This window comes from Lutjanus erythropterus, chromosome 21 (genome assembly GCF_056507025.1).
Source record: "Lutjanus erythropterus isolate fLutEry1 chromosome 21, fLutEry1.hap2, whole genome shotgun sequence".
Lineage (NCBI taxonomy): Eukaryota > Metazoa > Chordata > Actinopteri > Lutjaniformes > Lutjanidae > Lutjanus > Lutjanus erythropterus.
Window position 1 is genome coordinate 11453182 of NC_139337.1, and position 15888 is coordinate 11469069.

The 15888-nt window shown below is 38.3% G+C and overlaps 1 protein-coding gene across 1 annotated transcript; it reads right to left on the reverse strand.

Moving 5' to 3' along the window:
• Positions 1-7202: 7202 nt before the first annotated feature.
• On the reverse strand, positions 7203-14256 carry nrros (negative regulator of reactive oxygen species). The gene is made up of 3 exons (XM_084747732.1): positions 13925-14256; positions 11471-11585; positions 7203-9250 (listed from the first exon to the last, which is right to left on the reverse strand). Exons 2-3 carry the CDS (start codon positions 11570-11572, stop codon positions 7298-7300), a joined length of 2055 nt encoding a protein of 684 aa, XP_084603858.1. The 5' UTR covers positions 11573-11585; positions 13925-14256; the 3' UTR covers positions 7203-7297.
• Between the last annotated feature and the right edge of the window lie 1632 nt (positions 14257-15888).

The following is a 15888-nucleotide window of genomic DNA, read 5'->3' on the forward strand; positions in this document are numbered from 1 at the left end:
AGTGAAGTCACGAGTCATAAAACTCAAGCACTATAACTGAAATTATGCCTGCTATTCTCTGAAGTCAAATTATTTTGATATCGAGAAAACCTCTAACTGAAAGCCTTGTTTTTTAGAGCCACATCTTTGAGGTCTCTTTTTGTCATGTGAAAGCTTGTATACAGTGGAATCAGGCTGGTTTCTGATGTTGATTCTTTCAGCTTATGGAGAATAATAATAATAATTAAATAATTTAAGTAACAATATTTTTTCACCTAAGAACATCTTTATTCTGAAGCAGTTCTCCCAGTATGTTTTTGAAGCTGTCACATTGAAAGAGAAGTTTGTGAGCACAGACAAAGAGTAGATTCCCTTTACCCCAGTGTTATTTCAGGCTCTCTCCTGACCCGTTCCCCAGTGGCTTCCACAGCTCCCAGTGCTGCAGTGCTAGCAGCTGCGTACCAGAAACATACAAATCCCCAGAAAATAACTCATAACACTGACCCAGTTTTAGAGAATGTCTTCATTTGTAGAAGATTTGAAGGGTTGGTATAGGGATGGAGTCAGTATTTTTTGCCTTACTTGACCTTACTTAGGTTTCACAAGGGCTCCTCTCTGAGTCTGTAAAAACTACAGTGAAATATGATTTATTGCATTAAAATTCAATCACTTTAAGCAGTCTTGAGGCAGTCACATTATTAACAACTGATATGAAGCGCTTCCTGGCTAAACAATAAGTCCAATGCACAGTGTCACGTCCTCTCCGGTCATGAGAGCAGGAAGGGTTAAGAGGAAGTTGAGTTTTGCAAACTGCCTGTTGACTTCTTACGTGGCTGCCTGCCCGTACATTGGACAATGTCTTAATTTTCCAGCATGCGCCCGTCAACGAAACCAAGACATTAACCACTAAACTTTGACCTGAGTAACCTGTGTTACCAAATGCTAACATTTCAAAATAAGGGTACACAAATTAACATTAGTTAATGCAGTAATGACACTAATGTGTCCAGTAACCATTTACTGATAATGTTCATGTTAACTAAGCTATAAATTTATAAACTATTCAATTGTTAGATTGCTATTAATATTAATGAATGCAATAATAAACATTAACTAACAGGTAATTAATATGATAACAAGCATGAACTTACTGTTAACAAATCTGTCATTCACTTAACTTATGTTAATTTAGTTACCGCCTGTATGTCCATTTACAATAACACTGTATAATAAGGTTAAACTAATTAACATTAGTTAATGCAGTTATAAGCATTAACCATTAAACTACTGTGTCCAGTAACCAACAAACTAATTGTGTTGATGTAAACTAAGGTATTAGATTACATGTTATTTAATCGTAAAGATGCTATTAATATTCATAGGGGTGCGAGACGCCAAACCTGACAAGAAAACCAACTCATTGTTCTTGAGTTGAGACCAGACTGGATGCTACAGTGACGCGCTATCGCATCTTGAGTAGTATTAAGAGACGGGATGTGTTGGGGCTAGCAGTTTAGCATGCTAACTTAAGTAGATATCTCAGCAACACAATACGTCAATGCAACATGTTATCAACGCAACATCAAAACTATTTCTTCACATTATGATGATAATTTTAGTTCATTTTTGAATAGTTTAAATTCAGAATATTACATCCTGTTCCTTTAAAATGTTGTATTATATACTAATATTAGTTAATATCTTAATGAATTACATGACAGACTTATTATTGTATTAATTGTTAATTAATGCATATTACTGTTTTAACTAATGTTATCAGCATCTTCACTTACTATTAAATATTATATAAATTAATACAGTACCTTATTTAACATGAACATCAGTAAATGACCACTAGATACATCAGTTAACTGCGACTGTTCCTTAATGCTCATTGCTGTATTGACTTACGTTAATTACTCTTATGGTGAAGTGTTGCAGATTTTTTATACAAATAGACACCAAACTAAAGCACCACCACAGAGCTGACTGAGAAATCAAATGTTTGGTGCTAAAATTGGTCCACATAAGACCACAACTATGAACTCAGTTGTACTGTCTTGGCATTTGGAAATCTGACACTTGTTCTTTATCTTTCACATCTTTTTCTCTCTAAAAATAACCCCACCCGGTTAGATAAAGTAAGCCTTAACCGATTCACGCATCAGATGACGAGTGATAGCATGCCTGAGGACAAACACTTCCTCTTTCATCAGTCCTTCTTTTCTCTCATATGTTGCATCGAAAACAGAAAATACTGGTTGAAATCTGCCATTTTAGGCATCTTTAAAGTTCACTTGATGTTTTTGCTAATGTATATTCAGTTCTTTTGAACAAGGCTTTCATGTCACTTCTACAGAGGATGCTGATACAAAATACACCATGATGCATCAGGCAGTCTATAGTCTATCTGGCATTTATCAAGAAAGTGACGAGTGTGGGCAAAATTAGCTTGTTTGGATGCAACAACAAGGTGACTAATGTGGTTTTCTTCAGCTGTCATCTGGAGAGTCAGACCAGGAAAAAACAGTTAGAAGAAGTCAGTTAGAAGTCAGAAGATAGCTAGAGATTAAATACTGTTTCTTTTCTGACGTTCGCAGAACAGACTGACTCACTGTAATCAGGTTAAGAAATAACCCCTACATTATCACTATGTGTCAAAGCCATTTTGTCACTTAAAGGCTATGTAGTTTTTTAGCAATACTTGTAGCAAGGGTCTATGGATGGCAAGTTGGACAGTCGGTCCACCATTTCAGTCTGGACAAAAAAATTAATGGTCCCCTCAGAATGAATCCTGTTTACTAGAGCCACATTTCCACTGCATTGTACAGCTTGACTCAACTTGACTCCACCCGCTTTTTTAAACGTTTCCATAAGGAATAGTATCTGGTCGCTGGTACTTTCTTTGGTATCACCTTCGTCGAGGTTTCAAGCGAGCTGAGCTGATATTAAATGGTGACATGAAAACACTGCAGACCACTGATTGGTCACGTGACACATTATGTCCTGCATGTCCAGGTATTTTTTAAAATATCCAAGCTAATGGCCACATTGTTTTTCCTCACTCAAAAACACCAGCCAATAAACACAACAACAAAGTGCATACATATAAAAAACATAATTCCTTTAAATTTTCACATTATAGTAGTATAGCTCCTTCTTTGTGTGCATGGTGAGTGAAAGACAAAGAGAGTGACGGAGCAGAGGAAAAGGTGTGCAGTGAAGTTGTCAGTCTGGCAGTAAATATACAGAGTAGGCTTCAGTTTGTCAATGAATAAAGGCTGCAGCCTATCAAGACCAAAGCCCCCATGTGTGTTGTTCCCAACTGCTTGTCAGCTACACCTACGTCGAGGAAGCACTAAGTGCAGTGGAAAAAATGAAATAGAAGTACTAAAAAAGAGTTGAGTCGAGCTCAGTTGAGTCAAGCCATACTGGCTTAATGGAAATACAGCTTAGGACCATCTCTTGACTTTCCTGTAGCACCACATTTGTGGTTTTGAGTCTGTCTTCAGATATTAGCATGCTGGCACAATACACAAAAGCAATTAAAAAACAACTACAACAAGTTATACTCGCTCAAAAGTAAGATATGCAGAATTTGTTGGTTGGTTTCATAGACAGACCATCATCTCAATGAATGACAGTGTGGGGTAGAGAGAGGTCGAGAGTGAATGAAGAGAGGGAGAAGTGTTAGCACAAACTAAGCAGTGAATTAGAGAAATAAAAAAATATTTCTCCCAGTGGTTTTGTTCCAGAGCACAAATAAACACATCCACACCTCTGTACAAGACTTTGTATGAACGCAGCCAAAACAAACCCTCGACCTGTTGCTGTGTCCTCAGTCTGCTCTGCCCTGTGTGTGTGTGTGTGTGTGTGTGTGTGTGTGTGTGTGTGTGTGTGTGTGTGTGTGTGTGTGTGTGTGTGTGTGTGTGTGTGTGTCTCTGTTGCTCTCACAGACAGAGCAGAAAAAAGACAGCGATGTAACTGTTGGTCACTATTTTTTTCTTTGTGTGGAATCCTGTCCTCACAGTTTGCATGCCATTATTGGCTTGGGGCTACACACCACTGACCAAAGGCTGATGCCCAGAAACTTCCCGAACAAAATAAGCAAAAGTAATGAGAAAATTAAAGCTGCAAACAGCGATAAGAGGACCCTTTGCACCCCTACGTGTGTCAGAGCGTGCAGCTGCTGCAGCCTCGTTGCCAGACACTGAGCACTTGGCACAGCTCTGAATTTTCATGTGTTTCAGACACTGCACAAAGGAGTTCAATGTCACTTTCTGTATCCACTATGTGGGGCACTATGAAGACATTTTGGGGCAGACTGGACAATGTATCCCTCAGGTGTATTTGTCATTTATCTCCAAATATCCAAATGTCCTCATGCAACTGAGAATGACTGCTAATCACTCTTCAGGGAAACATTTACATTCCCAAAGAGTATGTTGCACACCAGAGCTATACACTTTTCTCTGTATTTATATACTCTACATAATGTTTATCATGCATGATTTTATATATTTTAGTGCTTAAGCATGCATGCTTTTATTTTGTTTAATAGTTTTAGTCCCGTGTTGACTATTGTGGTGATTTTGTTGCATGCTTTTTGGTTGAAATTGTTGCGTTTATATTTTATTATTTACTTCCTGCCAACAATGCCACAAGTTGCAACGTGATGTAAGTGGAGGAAAAAGGAAATGGTACGTTGGCTAACATTGACTTTTTGTCACTAGGTGGTGAGCAGCACTGTACAACCAACAAGTTCACAAGGCATTTGAGGTGAACATGAACTGTTTTTTTTTCTGATTGCAGTATACATGTGATGTTTATGTCGATCTAGTTTAGATGTACCACAGTACACACCTGCTGTCAGAGTACAACTAAAATGAATCTCATTTGACCACTTCAAGTCAAATTTCACTTCTCTATTCTCATTTGCATTTATCTGTGAGAAACTGTGACCACTACTTGAAAGCAAAAACAACACTGTTTCACTCAGCCACCCTGCTTGCAAATAGAATTGTGGTGAATGGACTGAACAACCACAGCCAGGCCATTTTGCAGAGACGAATAGCCTGCAATGATGTGTGCGATATGCACACCACAAACTTGACTGGGTGGTTCTATGACTTGTATAGTATGCATATGGTCTCTTGTGTCCCTGAACACCACTGAATATGTCTCGTGCAGTCAAACGTAACGTATTTATACACCCTATTGACTTAGATGATCAAAGTTTGGCTGTCTTGTTGTGTGAATGGTCTCTAACCTATTTCATATAGTTCACTTCTGACTTCTGACCTAATATTGCTGAGTAACCAAATGAAATTCCTCTTGGTCAACATCTGTGACTAGTGGCAAAGTGCGTTTCGCAAACGATCATTTCTTGGTGGCAAGTCTTTCTCAATTCTTCCCCAATGTGATGATCAGACTAAGCTGTTTTTGTCACAACAGTGACAGCACTTTATCACTCCAGGTCCACTTCATGCTTCCATTAAGTTACCCAGATATCTTTATTTTGTATCACCTGCTCTTAATTTTTTGTAATAGAGAATGAAACCTTAATTTGGTGTTCTTTGACACAAAATTTGCCAGCAGTTTTTCTTCAAAGTAGGTTTACACCAGTTTCAAGTTGCCATCTTTAATGTAAATCAATACAAAAGTGCATGGTGAGTCATAGTTCAAGTATTGATAATCTAATGATGGTGAAAGATATGGATACCAGAAACCTTTGAGTCACGTGCCAATTTTTCTACCTCTAGTCAAGCAGGGTGTATGACAAAAACTACCTACCTTGCAGATCCTATCCTACCTGTTTTGTTACCATGGTAATTAGGTCTAGGACTTGATTTAGGCAGAAAGACAGATGAACAGTTTCCAAGTCGATGTTGTAACTTTCACTTTTCCACCAGTACTAGTAGCTAATTTAGTAACTAGCTAATGGCAGCTAACAGTAATGTTTACTAACAGCTCATGGTACTGCTCACTAACACTTATGTTCAGTAGCACTGGCTAACAGGAGTGTTAGCTAACAGTAGCTAACATAGTGTTAGCTAACTTTTTAAATCTGTATGGCTGCTCTTTTGTTACTTTTACACGATGGATGCCAGATACAATGGCGTGTGTACGTGTCTTTGCCCACTCTTTCTTTAATCTCTTTAGCATTGTTGTAACCTTCTCAAAAAGAACGTCTTTTGATTTCTCTTCAGATGTTATCAAAACCTTTAACTCATCTGTCTTGAAGTTAAGCACCACTTGTTGGTTTTGCTCCATTTTTTGTTATCTCAGACACTTCCTATCTTAATTTAAGATCAGAAGTTTCTGTCATACAATTCCTTTCTTTTATTTTTTTGTCTCATATACATGCTTAACTAATTCTCTCTGCTCTGCAGATGAACAACCAAAGACTTTGACAATGACGACTTCATGTTGTAAAAAGTATGTAAAAATGACAGTGTTTGGAGGCGTTGAAAAGGCTTCACTCCGGTTTCTCTTTTTATGTTCCAACCACCATGACCCTGAGCATCACCACAGCGGTATTTTGGTTACTTTCTGGTTAGGCCTCCAGTACTCTGCACAGCTATACACTGATCTACCAGCCTTCTCACTTCTGTGCAACTAAGCATGTACCCACAAAGGTAGAGAAATGCCTTGGCACTCCTCTCGACCTATGCAATGCAGATGCTGCCCCTTATTTGATAATGTGATGTTTGTGATGATATCTGTACAAATAAACTTATATTCAATGGCCTGTCACTGCATTGCTGCCAAGTCCTCAGCAGAATAGATGAACAAGTATCAATATATGGGTCCAAACCAACTCCGCATGAGTTCTGACACACTGGAATTTCATGTCAGCATTGCACATGTGTCTCACTGATGGGAAGGAAACCTCAAACCCCTCCTCTTTGAGATACAGAACTGGGCAGTTGCTGCACATCTCAGCAAAACAGGAAATTTCATGTTTCCTCTGCTGCTTATAGCAACAGCTTGCATCACACTACTTCTGCATATGTTCACACACACACACACACACACACACACACACACACACACACACACATACACCCACATACACACACAAGTCCCACAAGAACGCAGCCACAGTTTTACATTGGGGTACATTAGGGATTAGGGTCTGGCTTTGAACTGCTCTTCAAAACAGTATAAATACAAAACTTGTAGAATTGTTCTTTGAATGCATACATATATTGTAGACAGTGTTACAATTATTTGAATTTATTTCCAACATACATTCAGTTACATTTCTTAATAACGTATTGTACAAAACATGGTTTTGTTCAGGGTTTATAAAGTATCAGTAAGAAGTAGGCTTCAAACATTTCTTTTTGATTGATTTTTGTAGCATTTTGGGCTTGAAGGTGAGGAGAACAATAATTGAAATGCCTGCAAAAGAAAGGCAGATGGGTACAAAAAGCAGAATGTACCACAACATAGACTCCCCACCTTCCCCTGAACACCAAAATGACTCACGCTGCTCCATTCTGCGTGTCGTGAAGAGATCTATACATTCGATGTCTGATTGTTCAGCCACATTGATTGTCTTTGTTGTTTCAAATGTCCTGAACCATTCTGTTTGGCAGCAGTTAAATGGATTTCCTGTGAGGAAAACAGTGCGCAGTTTCAGGGCTAATGCGTTGGCGTGATCTGAGGGGATAGTGGACAGTCTGTTGTCCCTCAAATCGAGCACTTTCAGGTCAAGATCTAGAAGTGAAGGGGGGATATGGGCAAGAGAGTTTCTTGAAATGTTTAAAGACTTCAGACTTTGGAAATGGGAGAAGTCAAAGTCTTGTATTTGAGTGTTTCCTAAACCTAGATGTTGCAATGTTCTGCTAAGACTTTGTATCGATTCTTGAACAGTAAGTCCAGGATTGTCGGACAGTTCCAAGTGCGTTAGAGACAACCCAGCGAATGCAGATGATGGAATTACATCAAGGTTGCATCCCTTCAGGTAAAGCTGCCTCAGGGATATAATGTTCATCCAATCCACACAAGTTAAAATAGTGTCTGTGCTGGTCTCGGCTTCCTCAGGATGGCAAATGTCAATGTTGTTATAACTGAGATCCACTGATCTGAGGCTTGGCAGTGAGGAAAACAGTCCTGAGGGTAACATATCCAGATCATTCAGACTCAGGTTGAGGTACGTCAGATTGCCAAAAGCAGTCATCATACCTTCATCTGCTAGAATCTGGTTCAGCCTGTTGTTGCTAACGTCCAACTCGTACAAGCTTCCAGAGAACTGTTCTGATGTCAGATTTAAGGTCTCCAGACAGTTTGTGCACATTTGAAGTCTGGACAGTGCAGGCATTTTCTGGATGAATCCTTCAGGGAAATACCCCACCTGATTTCCTTTTAGATCCAAAATCTCAATAGAGGAGATGTCACCGTGAAGGCTGTCGTCCCACAGCTGAGCTGTCACATTTCTCATGTACTTTTTCATATTGTAGAACTCAACAGTTGTTGTCGAGTTCAGAAAGGTGATGTTTTCTGCCAAATGTTCGTAAAACCTAACACTGTTGTGGGATAGGTAGAGATTCCGCAGGTGGCTCTGGTTGGGCAAGAAAGGAAAGAAAAGCAGCCTGTTGTTCGATAGATCAAGTGTCTCCAACTGGAAAGTGTCATTGAGGTCTTGCCTGGAGATGAACCACTCAATGATGTTGTAGCTGGCGTTGAGGACTACCAGCTGTGTCATGTGGAAGTCGGTCAGGCACGGCAGATAGTTGAAAGCCAAGTTGAGGCGCTGGAGTTTGCGATTGCTGTTGAAGGCGCCATCAAGCTCGAACATGATGTTCCTCTGCAGGTCGAGCTCTTTGAGTTCATGAAGATCCACAAATGAAGTCTCATCCAGTCTCTGCAAGAGGTTTCCGGAAAGATTGAGATACTCCAGGGATGTCATATTTTGGAGCAGAGTGGCGGCCATTTCTTCATCAAGCTTGTTCTCAGAGAGATCCAGAGCCCTCAGTCTGGGTAGAGTCTTTAATGCCTGGCTGGTCTCTTGGTAACCAGTATGAAGATTGTTATTGGCTAAATTGAGCCTTTCTATGAATTTTGAGTCTTGAAAAGAGTTTGATTCCAATTTCTCCAAACTATTACAAGCTAAGCTCAGGGTGTTTAACGAGGGGTAACTGAGAGCGTTGTCTTGTAGTGTTTGTATGTGATTGTAATTGAGCTGAAGCTCCTCTATGTTGCGTGGCAGTTCTGCAGGCACCAAGGTGAACATGCCATTGTTGCAGAAAGCTGTTCTTTGTATCTGCAGAAAAAAAGAGAGCACATAAATTAGGTTTGTGTATTAGTGTATTGTATGTCTCTTGGTTGGGAGAGAAAGGTTTGGATGATATAGAAATCCCACAGAAACTTGATTTCTTTCAGGCACAACTAAACTCACTGAGGACTTTTTCAACATAGGCTTCATTTTCTTAGCTTTTAGCAATACTAGCAGCATGGCTTTAGGGATGGCAATATCAGTCTGGTCAGCTGATTCACCACTTGGGCCCACGGTGAAGTATCTCAACAACTAGATGGATTGCTGTGCCATTTACTATGTATATCCAAGGTCCCTGGAGGACAAATTCAGAAGAAATTTCTTCTTCCGCTACCATGAAGTCAAAATTTAAATTTGCCTAAAACTTTGATTTATAGCCAAATACCTGCAAAAGTAATGACCTTCCCATCAGCCTTAGTTGAGCTTTGTTTTTAGTGCTGATTAGCAAATGTTAGTATTTTAACAAGCTAAACTAAGATGGTCACCCTGCTAAACATTAGCATATTAATATTGGCACTATGAGTATATTAATATGGCGATGTTAGCTCACCATAGAGCCTAAGCCTCACAGTAGATTCTTAGACTTGTTGCCATCATGATGAAATTTTCATCACTTATAATTTTTTTTCCATGAGTACTGCTCTTTAATTCATGGGTTCAATTCCAAAAACTGATTTTAAACACATACTTTAGGCCAGAGGTTCTCAGCTGTTTCTCAGCCAAGGACCCCTTACAAGATAGAAAATTTACTGTATATACCAGTGACCCACTCATGTATTTACCTCGGAGTAATTTGTAGCCTATTTTTACACTTCAACTTAGTTATGTAAAAGAACATCACAAGAGAAATGCATTATAAAGATATTAAAAAAATTCACACCATGTCAACACAGAATACCCATAACATACATACACACACACATCACGAGCGTGTTCCTCTCTTAGTTCATACATAAAATAAAATGCTGATAGGCCTTATAAAACTGGACTAGGGACTTGAATATAAGTAGCCTATATAATTATTTGTGGAAAGGAGATAGTTGTGTAAACAGCTAAAAGTCTGATCAAAAAAACTTTTCATAGACCCCTTACAGACAGACTCCTGGGGGTCTCTGTAACCCTGTTTGAGAACCACTGCTTTAGGCATATTAATACTCACACAGTAACAGCACATAGTTTTAACAGCTGACTATTAAAAACTGTTAATAAAACAGTTAATAGATTTTGTTTGCTGAACAAGGATATCACTAACGCTTCATCACTTGACATATCTTATTTTTTTCATCATTTACAATTTAAAATGTCAGCTCAACCACAAACAATCTCCGGCAAACACTTCTCACTGACTGTGTAACACTTTCCACTGCGCCGTACCTTATAGAGGTTTTGAAATTTATAATGACTGCTTTTATTATTGACACATTACAGCTTAATATATCATTAATATATCATTAGTAAGAAAAATTTGGGGGTTTTCAGGCTTTAAACATGTTATTTTGCTTTGTCATTTTAACAGCTACAGAGCCTCCAGACCAAACCCTAATTATTAAGAACAAATGCAGACTTAATGTATTTTAAAGTGAGCCAGTCATTAATACAGGGTATTTCCACTACTGTAATCTGGGCTGGATGATTTGGGTCTTCATGATAACTTAAAGATGATTAAAAAGGGAAAAAAACACAACAAATAACTTAAAGATGTAACTTAAAAGATAAATCTTACAGTATTTATTAGACAGTACATAGTTGTAGTGTTAAAATAAGTAATTATTTTAACATTTAATACAGTGAACCAACTACTTTGATGGGAAACTTAATAAATTAATCACTCTCCATTTTGCCTGGCTGATATGGCAAATTGGGAAATATAAGAACACACAAAATGTGCTCAAAATATGTAAATTCCTGCAGGATGTTCAAATGAACATATTTAGTCTCAGTTGTCATACAAGTGTCATAATGGTGACAGAAAAGAAAAGAAAAAATCCTTTTTTTTTAAATCAAAATTGTGCATGTGAGTTGGTCTATCAGTGTCGGCACTTTTCCTCCTAAGTGCCCAACACAAAAATACAATGTTTACTAAAGCATTCATAAAGAATACACACAAATTCTTATGCCTTTTTTTACCAGATATACTGTAAATGCCCATCTACGTTCCGTTCGTTTCAAGATGTGTTTTATTTATTTAGTAAGAGGGAGACATCTTACCAGCTGACATCGGCTGTGTGGTGGATGACTTGAGATTGGTGCCGGGATTCTCCACATGGATAACAAGCAAAGCAGGATGGGAGTGAGCCCGTGGACTGGCATTTTAACATCCTCACTGGTGACAAGGTGATAGAAGGAGATTAAAACAGCCACGTACTGTTCTTCAGTTTAAAACCATCATAATTGTCATGATTTGCATGTGATGAGCCAGGTTTCATGAAATGAGCAAAATTCTAAAAATATGTGCATGAAATATTGGGAAAACCAATTTCTCCATCACAAGTGGATTATCAAATTGGGAAAAGAAGACAGCAGTGTGACATTAAAGTGTTGAAGCAGCGTGGAGGTCAGAGAAGTGGACGGCAGACACATTTACATATCTACTCATACCCACTCATACCAAACGCTTTCACAGTCTGAGTAAAGACTTTCACTCAAGCTTTCAACTTTTTATTAATTAATTTACTTGCTGTATCCTAACCATAAATCTTGAGAATGGCGTGTCCAGTTCATACGTTTTATATGACAGTGAAATGTAGGCCTCATGTAATCTGCATCTGGAATTTGGTGTGGTATGTTGGTACACAAGAATAAACAATAAATAAACATAGCACATACATAAAACTGGCAGTAACATATGAACAAATATTATAAAAAGTGAAGAAAATAAATATAAAATGTCTGTTATTTAAATTAAGCTAAACAGTTTGTCCAGATAATGTACAAAATAGTGGTTCAGTACAGTAAAAACAAAGCAAGGTGCACTGTAGGGCTTGTGTAAAATTAAAATACCTTAATTTTACATGGCAAAATGTATTTCAAATAAACATTAGGATGATTGTCAGCAGTCAATCTGCTGACGATGAAGGAGACTTGCTTTTTTCTTAATTGAGATTGCGTTTCACTCATGCACAATGAGAGCTTCGCTTGAAGAATTAGGACAGTACACTTATCTAAAGACCACATGTATGTGATCAACAGAAAGACCCAGCAGAGTTTCCACTCTACTGACTACATGTAACAGTTAACTTGGATAAATAATACGATAAATGTTAAATATTTTGGATCCTGTCTTTTGATGATGTAAAGGAGTGAATGTCCTTTATACAATAACATATCATATTTTACCCTGAGAACAGCAGCTGTACATTTGAGAGAAATTTCCCTAATTTCAATGCAAACCACAATGTGACGCATGGTGAGCGTGGAGATATTGTTCCTTTTTGGCTCGCACATATTTTTATTCTTAGGAACATCGGAAATAAGTTGTTTTGGGGGTCTTATTAAAACCCCTCACAGTTCTTTCATAGGAACGATTTTCTCTCTTTTTATTCACTGTGTTCTTATAACTAACAACTTATAACACAGTAATTAACTACATGGTTGTGTATAACACTGGCAATAACACCACTCAACACTACTAAACTGTATTATGTGTTAACGTCTCAGAGAGGTCGAGGGATAAGACGAACGGAAAATTCTATACAGTTGCTTGGGGGACAAGTTGGCTATAGAAGAAAGACATTTTGCAGAAAATTACTTTCTCTTTCTCAGAGTGTTACTGGACATGAGCATCCGTACTGTTAGAAAAAAAAACTGCCAATGTATATTAATGAAATAATGCAAAACCACACTTATATTGAATAAGGATTGCAAAACAAATGAGCAGCATACGGTTCCATTCATCAGAATAAAGACAAAAAATGTGATACATTTATGTGTCACTGAGAAATATAAACATGAGGCTTGTTAAATTGAAATGACAGTTAAATTTTTTGATAGTGGGTACAGTAGTCAAACGCAACATCAAGAAATTTGGTAACCTTAATAATAATTCATCATGCAGCATTTGTTTTAATACTCCGTTATGCTGATTCCACACTGTAAAAATAAACTATTTTCACTTTAAAAAGTCTGGGCTGTCTCAAAGTTTGACTGAATTTGAAAAGAAAAGTTGAGGTAGTCTAAGATATTAAGCTGAACTAACAACTCTCCAGTCACACTGAATTCTGATTGTTTGATTGTTTGAAGTCTGTACATTACATTCATTCAACTTATCATTTCAAGTAGAACTCATGTTTCTAGGTTCTGAAGTGTTCTGAAAATTAACTTGAATAAATAAAACGTATATTTACGTTATGTTAATGAGAAAATATTAGCTGATTTCACTAAATTCCTGCTGATTTTTTTTGTTACAGTGCAGATTTACTAGATATACATGCATGGAAATGCTGTGCAAAACTCAACATATAAACATATTGTGAAAATTATCATTGTATGCTGAACAAGAATCTTTATGACATCCAATACAGCACTGTGATCAATCACACCAAAGACAAAATATGTTTAAATTCAACTTTCTTATTTAAGAAAAAGCATGCAGTTTACGTCTTTTGGCAGCCAGAGTTTGAGTGCATATTGCAGTACTAGATAAGTGCACAGTGCTTTACTTACACTGGTGGTTAGGTGTGGATTTCCCAAGCCACTGACGGTTGATCGCCTGACCATATCGCTGGTTGACTCGCTTGTTGCAGAGTGCGTTCTCGTGTGTGAAGTTCAGCTGCCTTCCTCTGCTCTCACTGAAGCACTGATGCCTCTTTTTACTATTCACGGAAGCAAGGCAGGCAACGGAAACCAAGTCACATGGACAAGCTGCAATCAGAAAGAGGTTCTCAAGCCTGGGGCCACAGGAAGGCGAGTGCAGGCTCTCAACAGCTCTCAAACCAGCACTGCAAAAGTGTTTCTTTGTTTTCCCTCCCCCTCACAACACCACGACAGTAATCTTGCTGTTTGGGCAACTATAAGGTCGGTAGCACAACTGCTACCACAAAAACCCAACGAGAACACACCCTTTCACACTCTCAGCTCGTTCTGATCAGCCAACCTGCTAGAAAGGAAACCACTCAACACACACACCCTTCCTGCCTGATTTTCGGCCTGTCACTTCAACAGTCATCACAAAACACACCTAAATGCATACATAGACAACCAAGTCTGTGAAAATGAAATAATGAATTGAAGGGTTGCAATGCTTCTGGGCCAAATACCTCCACATAACATACTAAAATATAGTATGGATTAGCACACAAACCATACCACTGCAACACACATTAAGTGAGTTAAGTCTCACTTTCTATGCTAATAAATTTACAACATGGCTACTTAAAGTAACCAAGTACCTTCCTTAAACATTGTATGTGTTTTGGTCTCTCTGTCTTGACATCCAGCCACAAAAGCTAGCTACAGCCTGATTTCGTCTTTTGTTCAACTCCATTTGTTAACTTGTTTCTCTTAGTAGTCAGTCACCCATGGGTTCAAGAATAGGGAATTAGGAATCAGGAAGTGATGGTGCCGTCCTTCAAGAGTTGATTTGTTAGTGATTCCTTCCTGTTTTCACACGGGACATTTCAAGCTCTCACTTCTGACTCTGTTCTAAGTTTGGGTGGCAACAAGATTTTCGAATCCATGACTCCGTGTTGAGGTGGGTGTACTCAGTGACACACTTAACAATAAAAAAGTTAAAGTAACACAAAGTCTCAACTTGTTGTACAAAGTAAAAAAAACAATGTTCAGCAAATCTTATTCTAAAATTTAGCATAACGAGAAAGAGAATTACAAACGTAACATTACCTGTGGGCCCAACTGGAAAACATGCTTATTACCATTAAGTATTACAGACCCCCTTTCTGTTAGTTTACATTATAAGTTTTTGTGGGCGGAGCTTAGCTGAAAAATAATTCCCAAAACATGTTAGCTAACACTAACTATCAAGTTTTGTTGGCTTGGTTTTCAACCACAGCTGAAGAAATCCATGTTACTCTGAATGTCTATGGCCACTCACTCTCCAGACCTGTGATCGTTACTTCACATCACCCAATGGGAGCAGAGTAGTCAACCTGCACACGCTCACTCAGTGGATAGACAATTTGCAGAAAAGACTGTTGCTTGTTGCAATTCTGATAATAGACTGGAGGACAAATATTTATGTTAAAGGGGATAATGTGCAGCGAGAGGGTCATTATGTCAGGATGATTCAGAACCTCTTAGCTTTGTGTTGGGCTCCTGCTTCACCCTGTCAGATTTTATTTCAACTAACTTACAAACACAAGCATGTTTTTCAATGATCGACATGGTCCAATCCCTTCATCTTATCACATTTACCTACACTAGTTGTCTTTGATTGTGGCAGCTGGTATGCAATAACGTCTTTGATTCTTGTACCCAGCAATGACATTCTCTCTTGGTTATGTGGCATACTACTCCTTTTTTACTTTGTTTTGCCTCTATACATATACTTTGTCTCCACCGCCACTTGCAGTTTGTCTACTGACCAGGAGTGGCAGCACAGCTGCAGAACGGTGGCAGCTTTAAGTAGAAGGACACTTGGAGGGCGCAGACCTCCGCCAAGACTAAATGCC

Bases quoted from the DNA above. Each gene is read 5' to 3' on its own strand.
- nrros (XM_084747732.1), bottom strand. From the start codon at position 11,572: ATGCCAGTCCACGGGCTCACTCCCATCCTGCTTTGCTTGTTATCCATG. The intron at 9,251-11,470 runs GTAAGATGTCTC...TTTTTTCTGCAG, and splicing joins CACACAGCCGATGTCAGCTG to ATACAAAGAACAGCTTTCTG.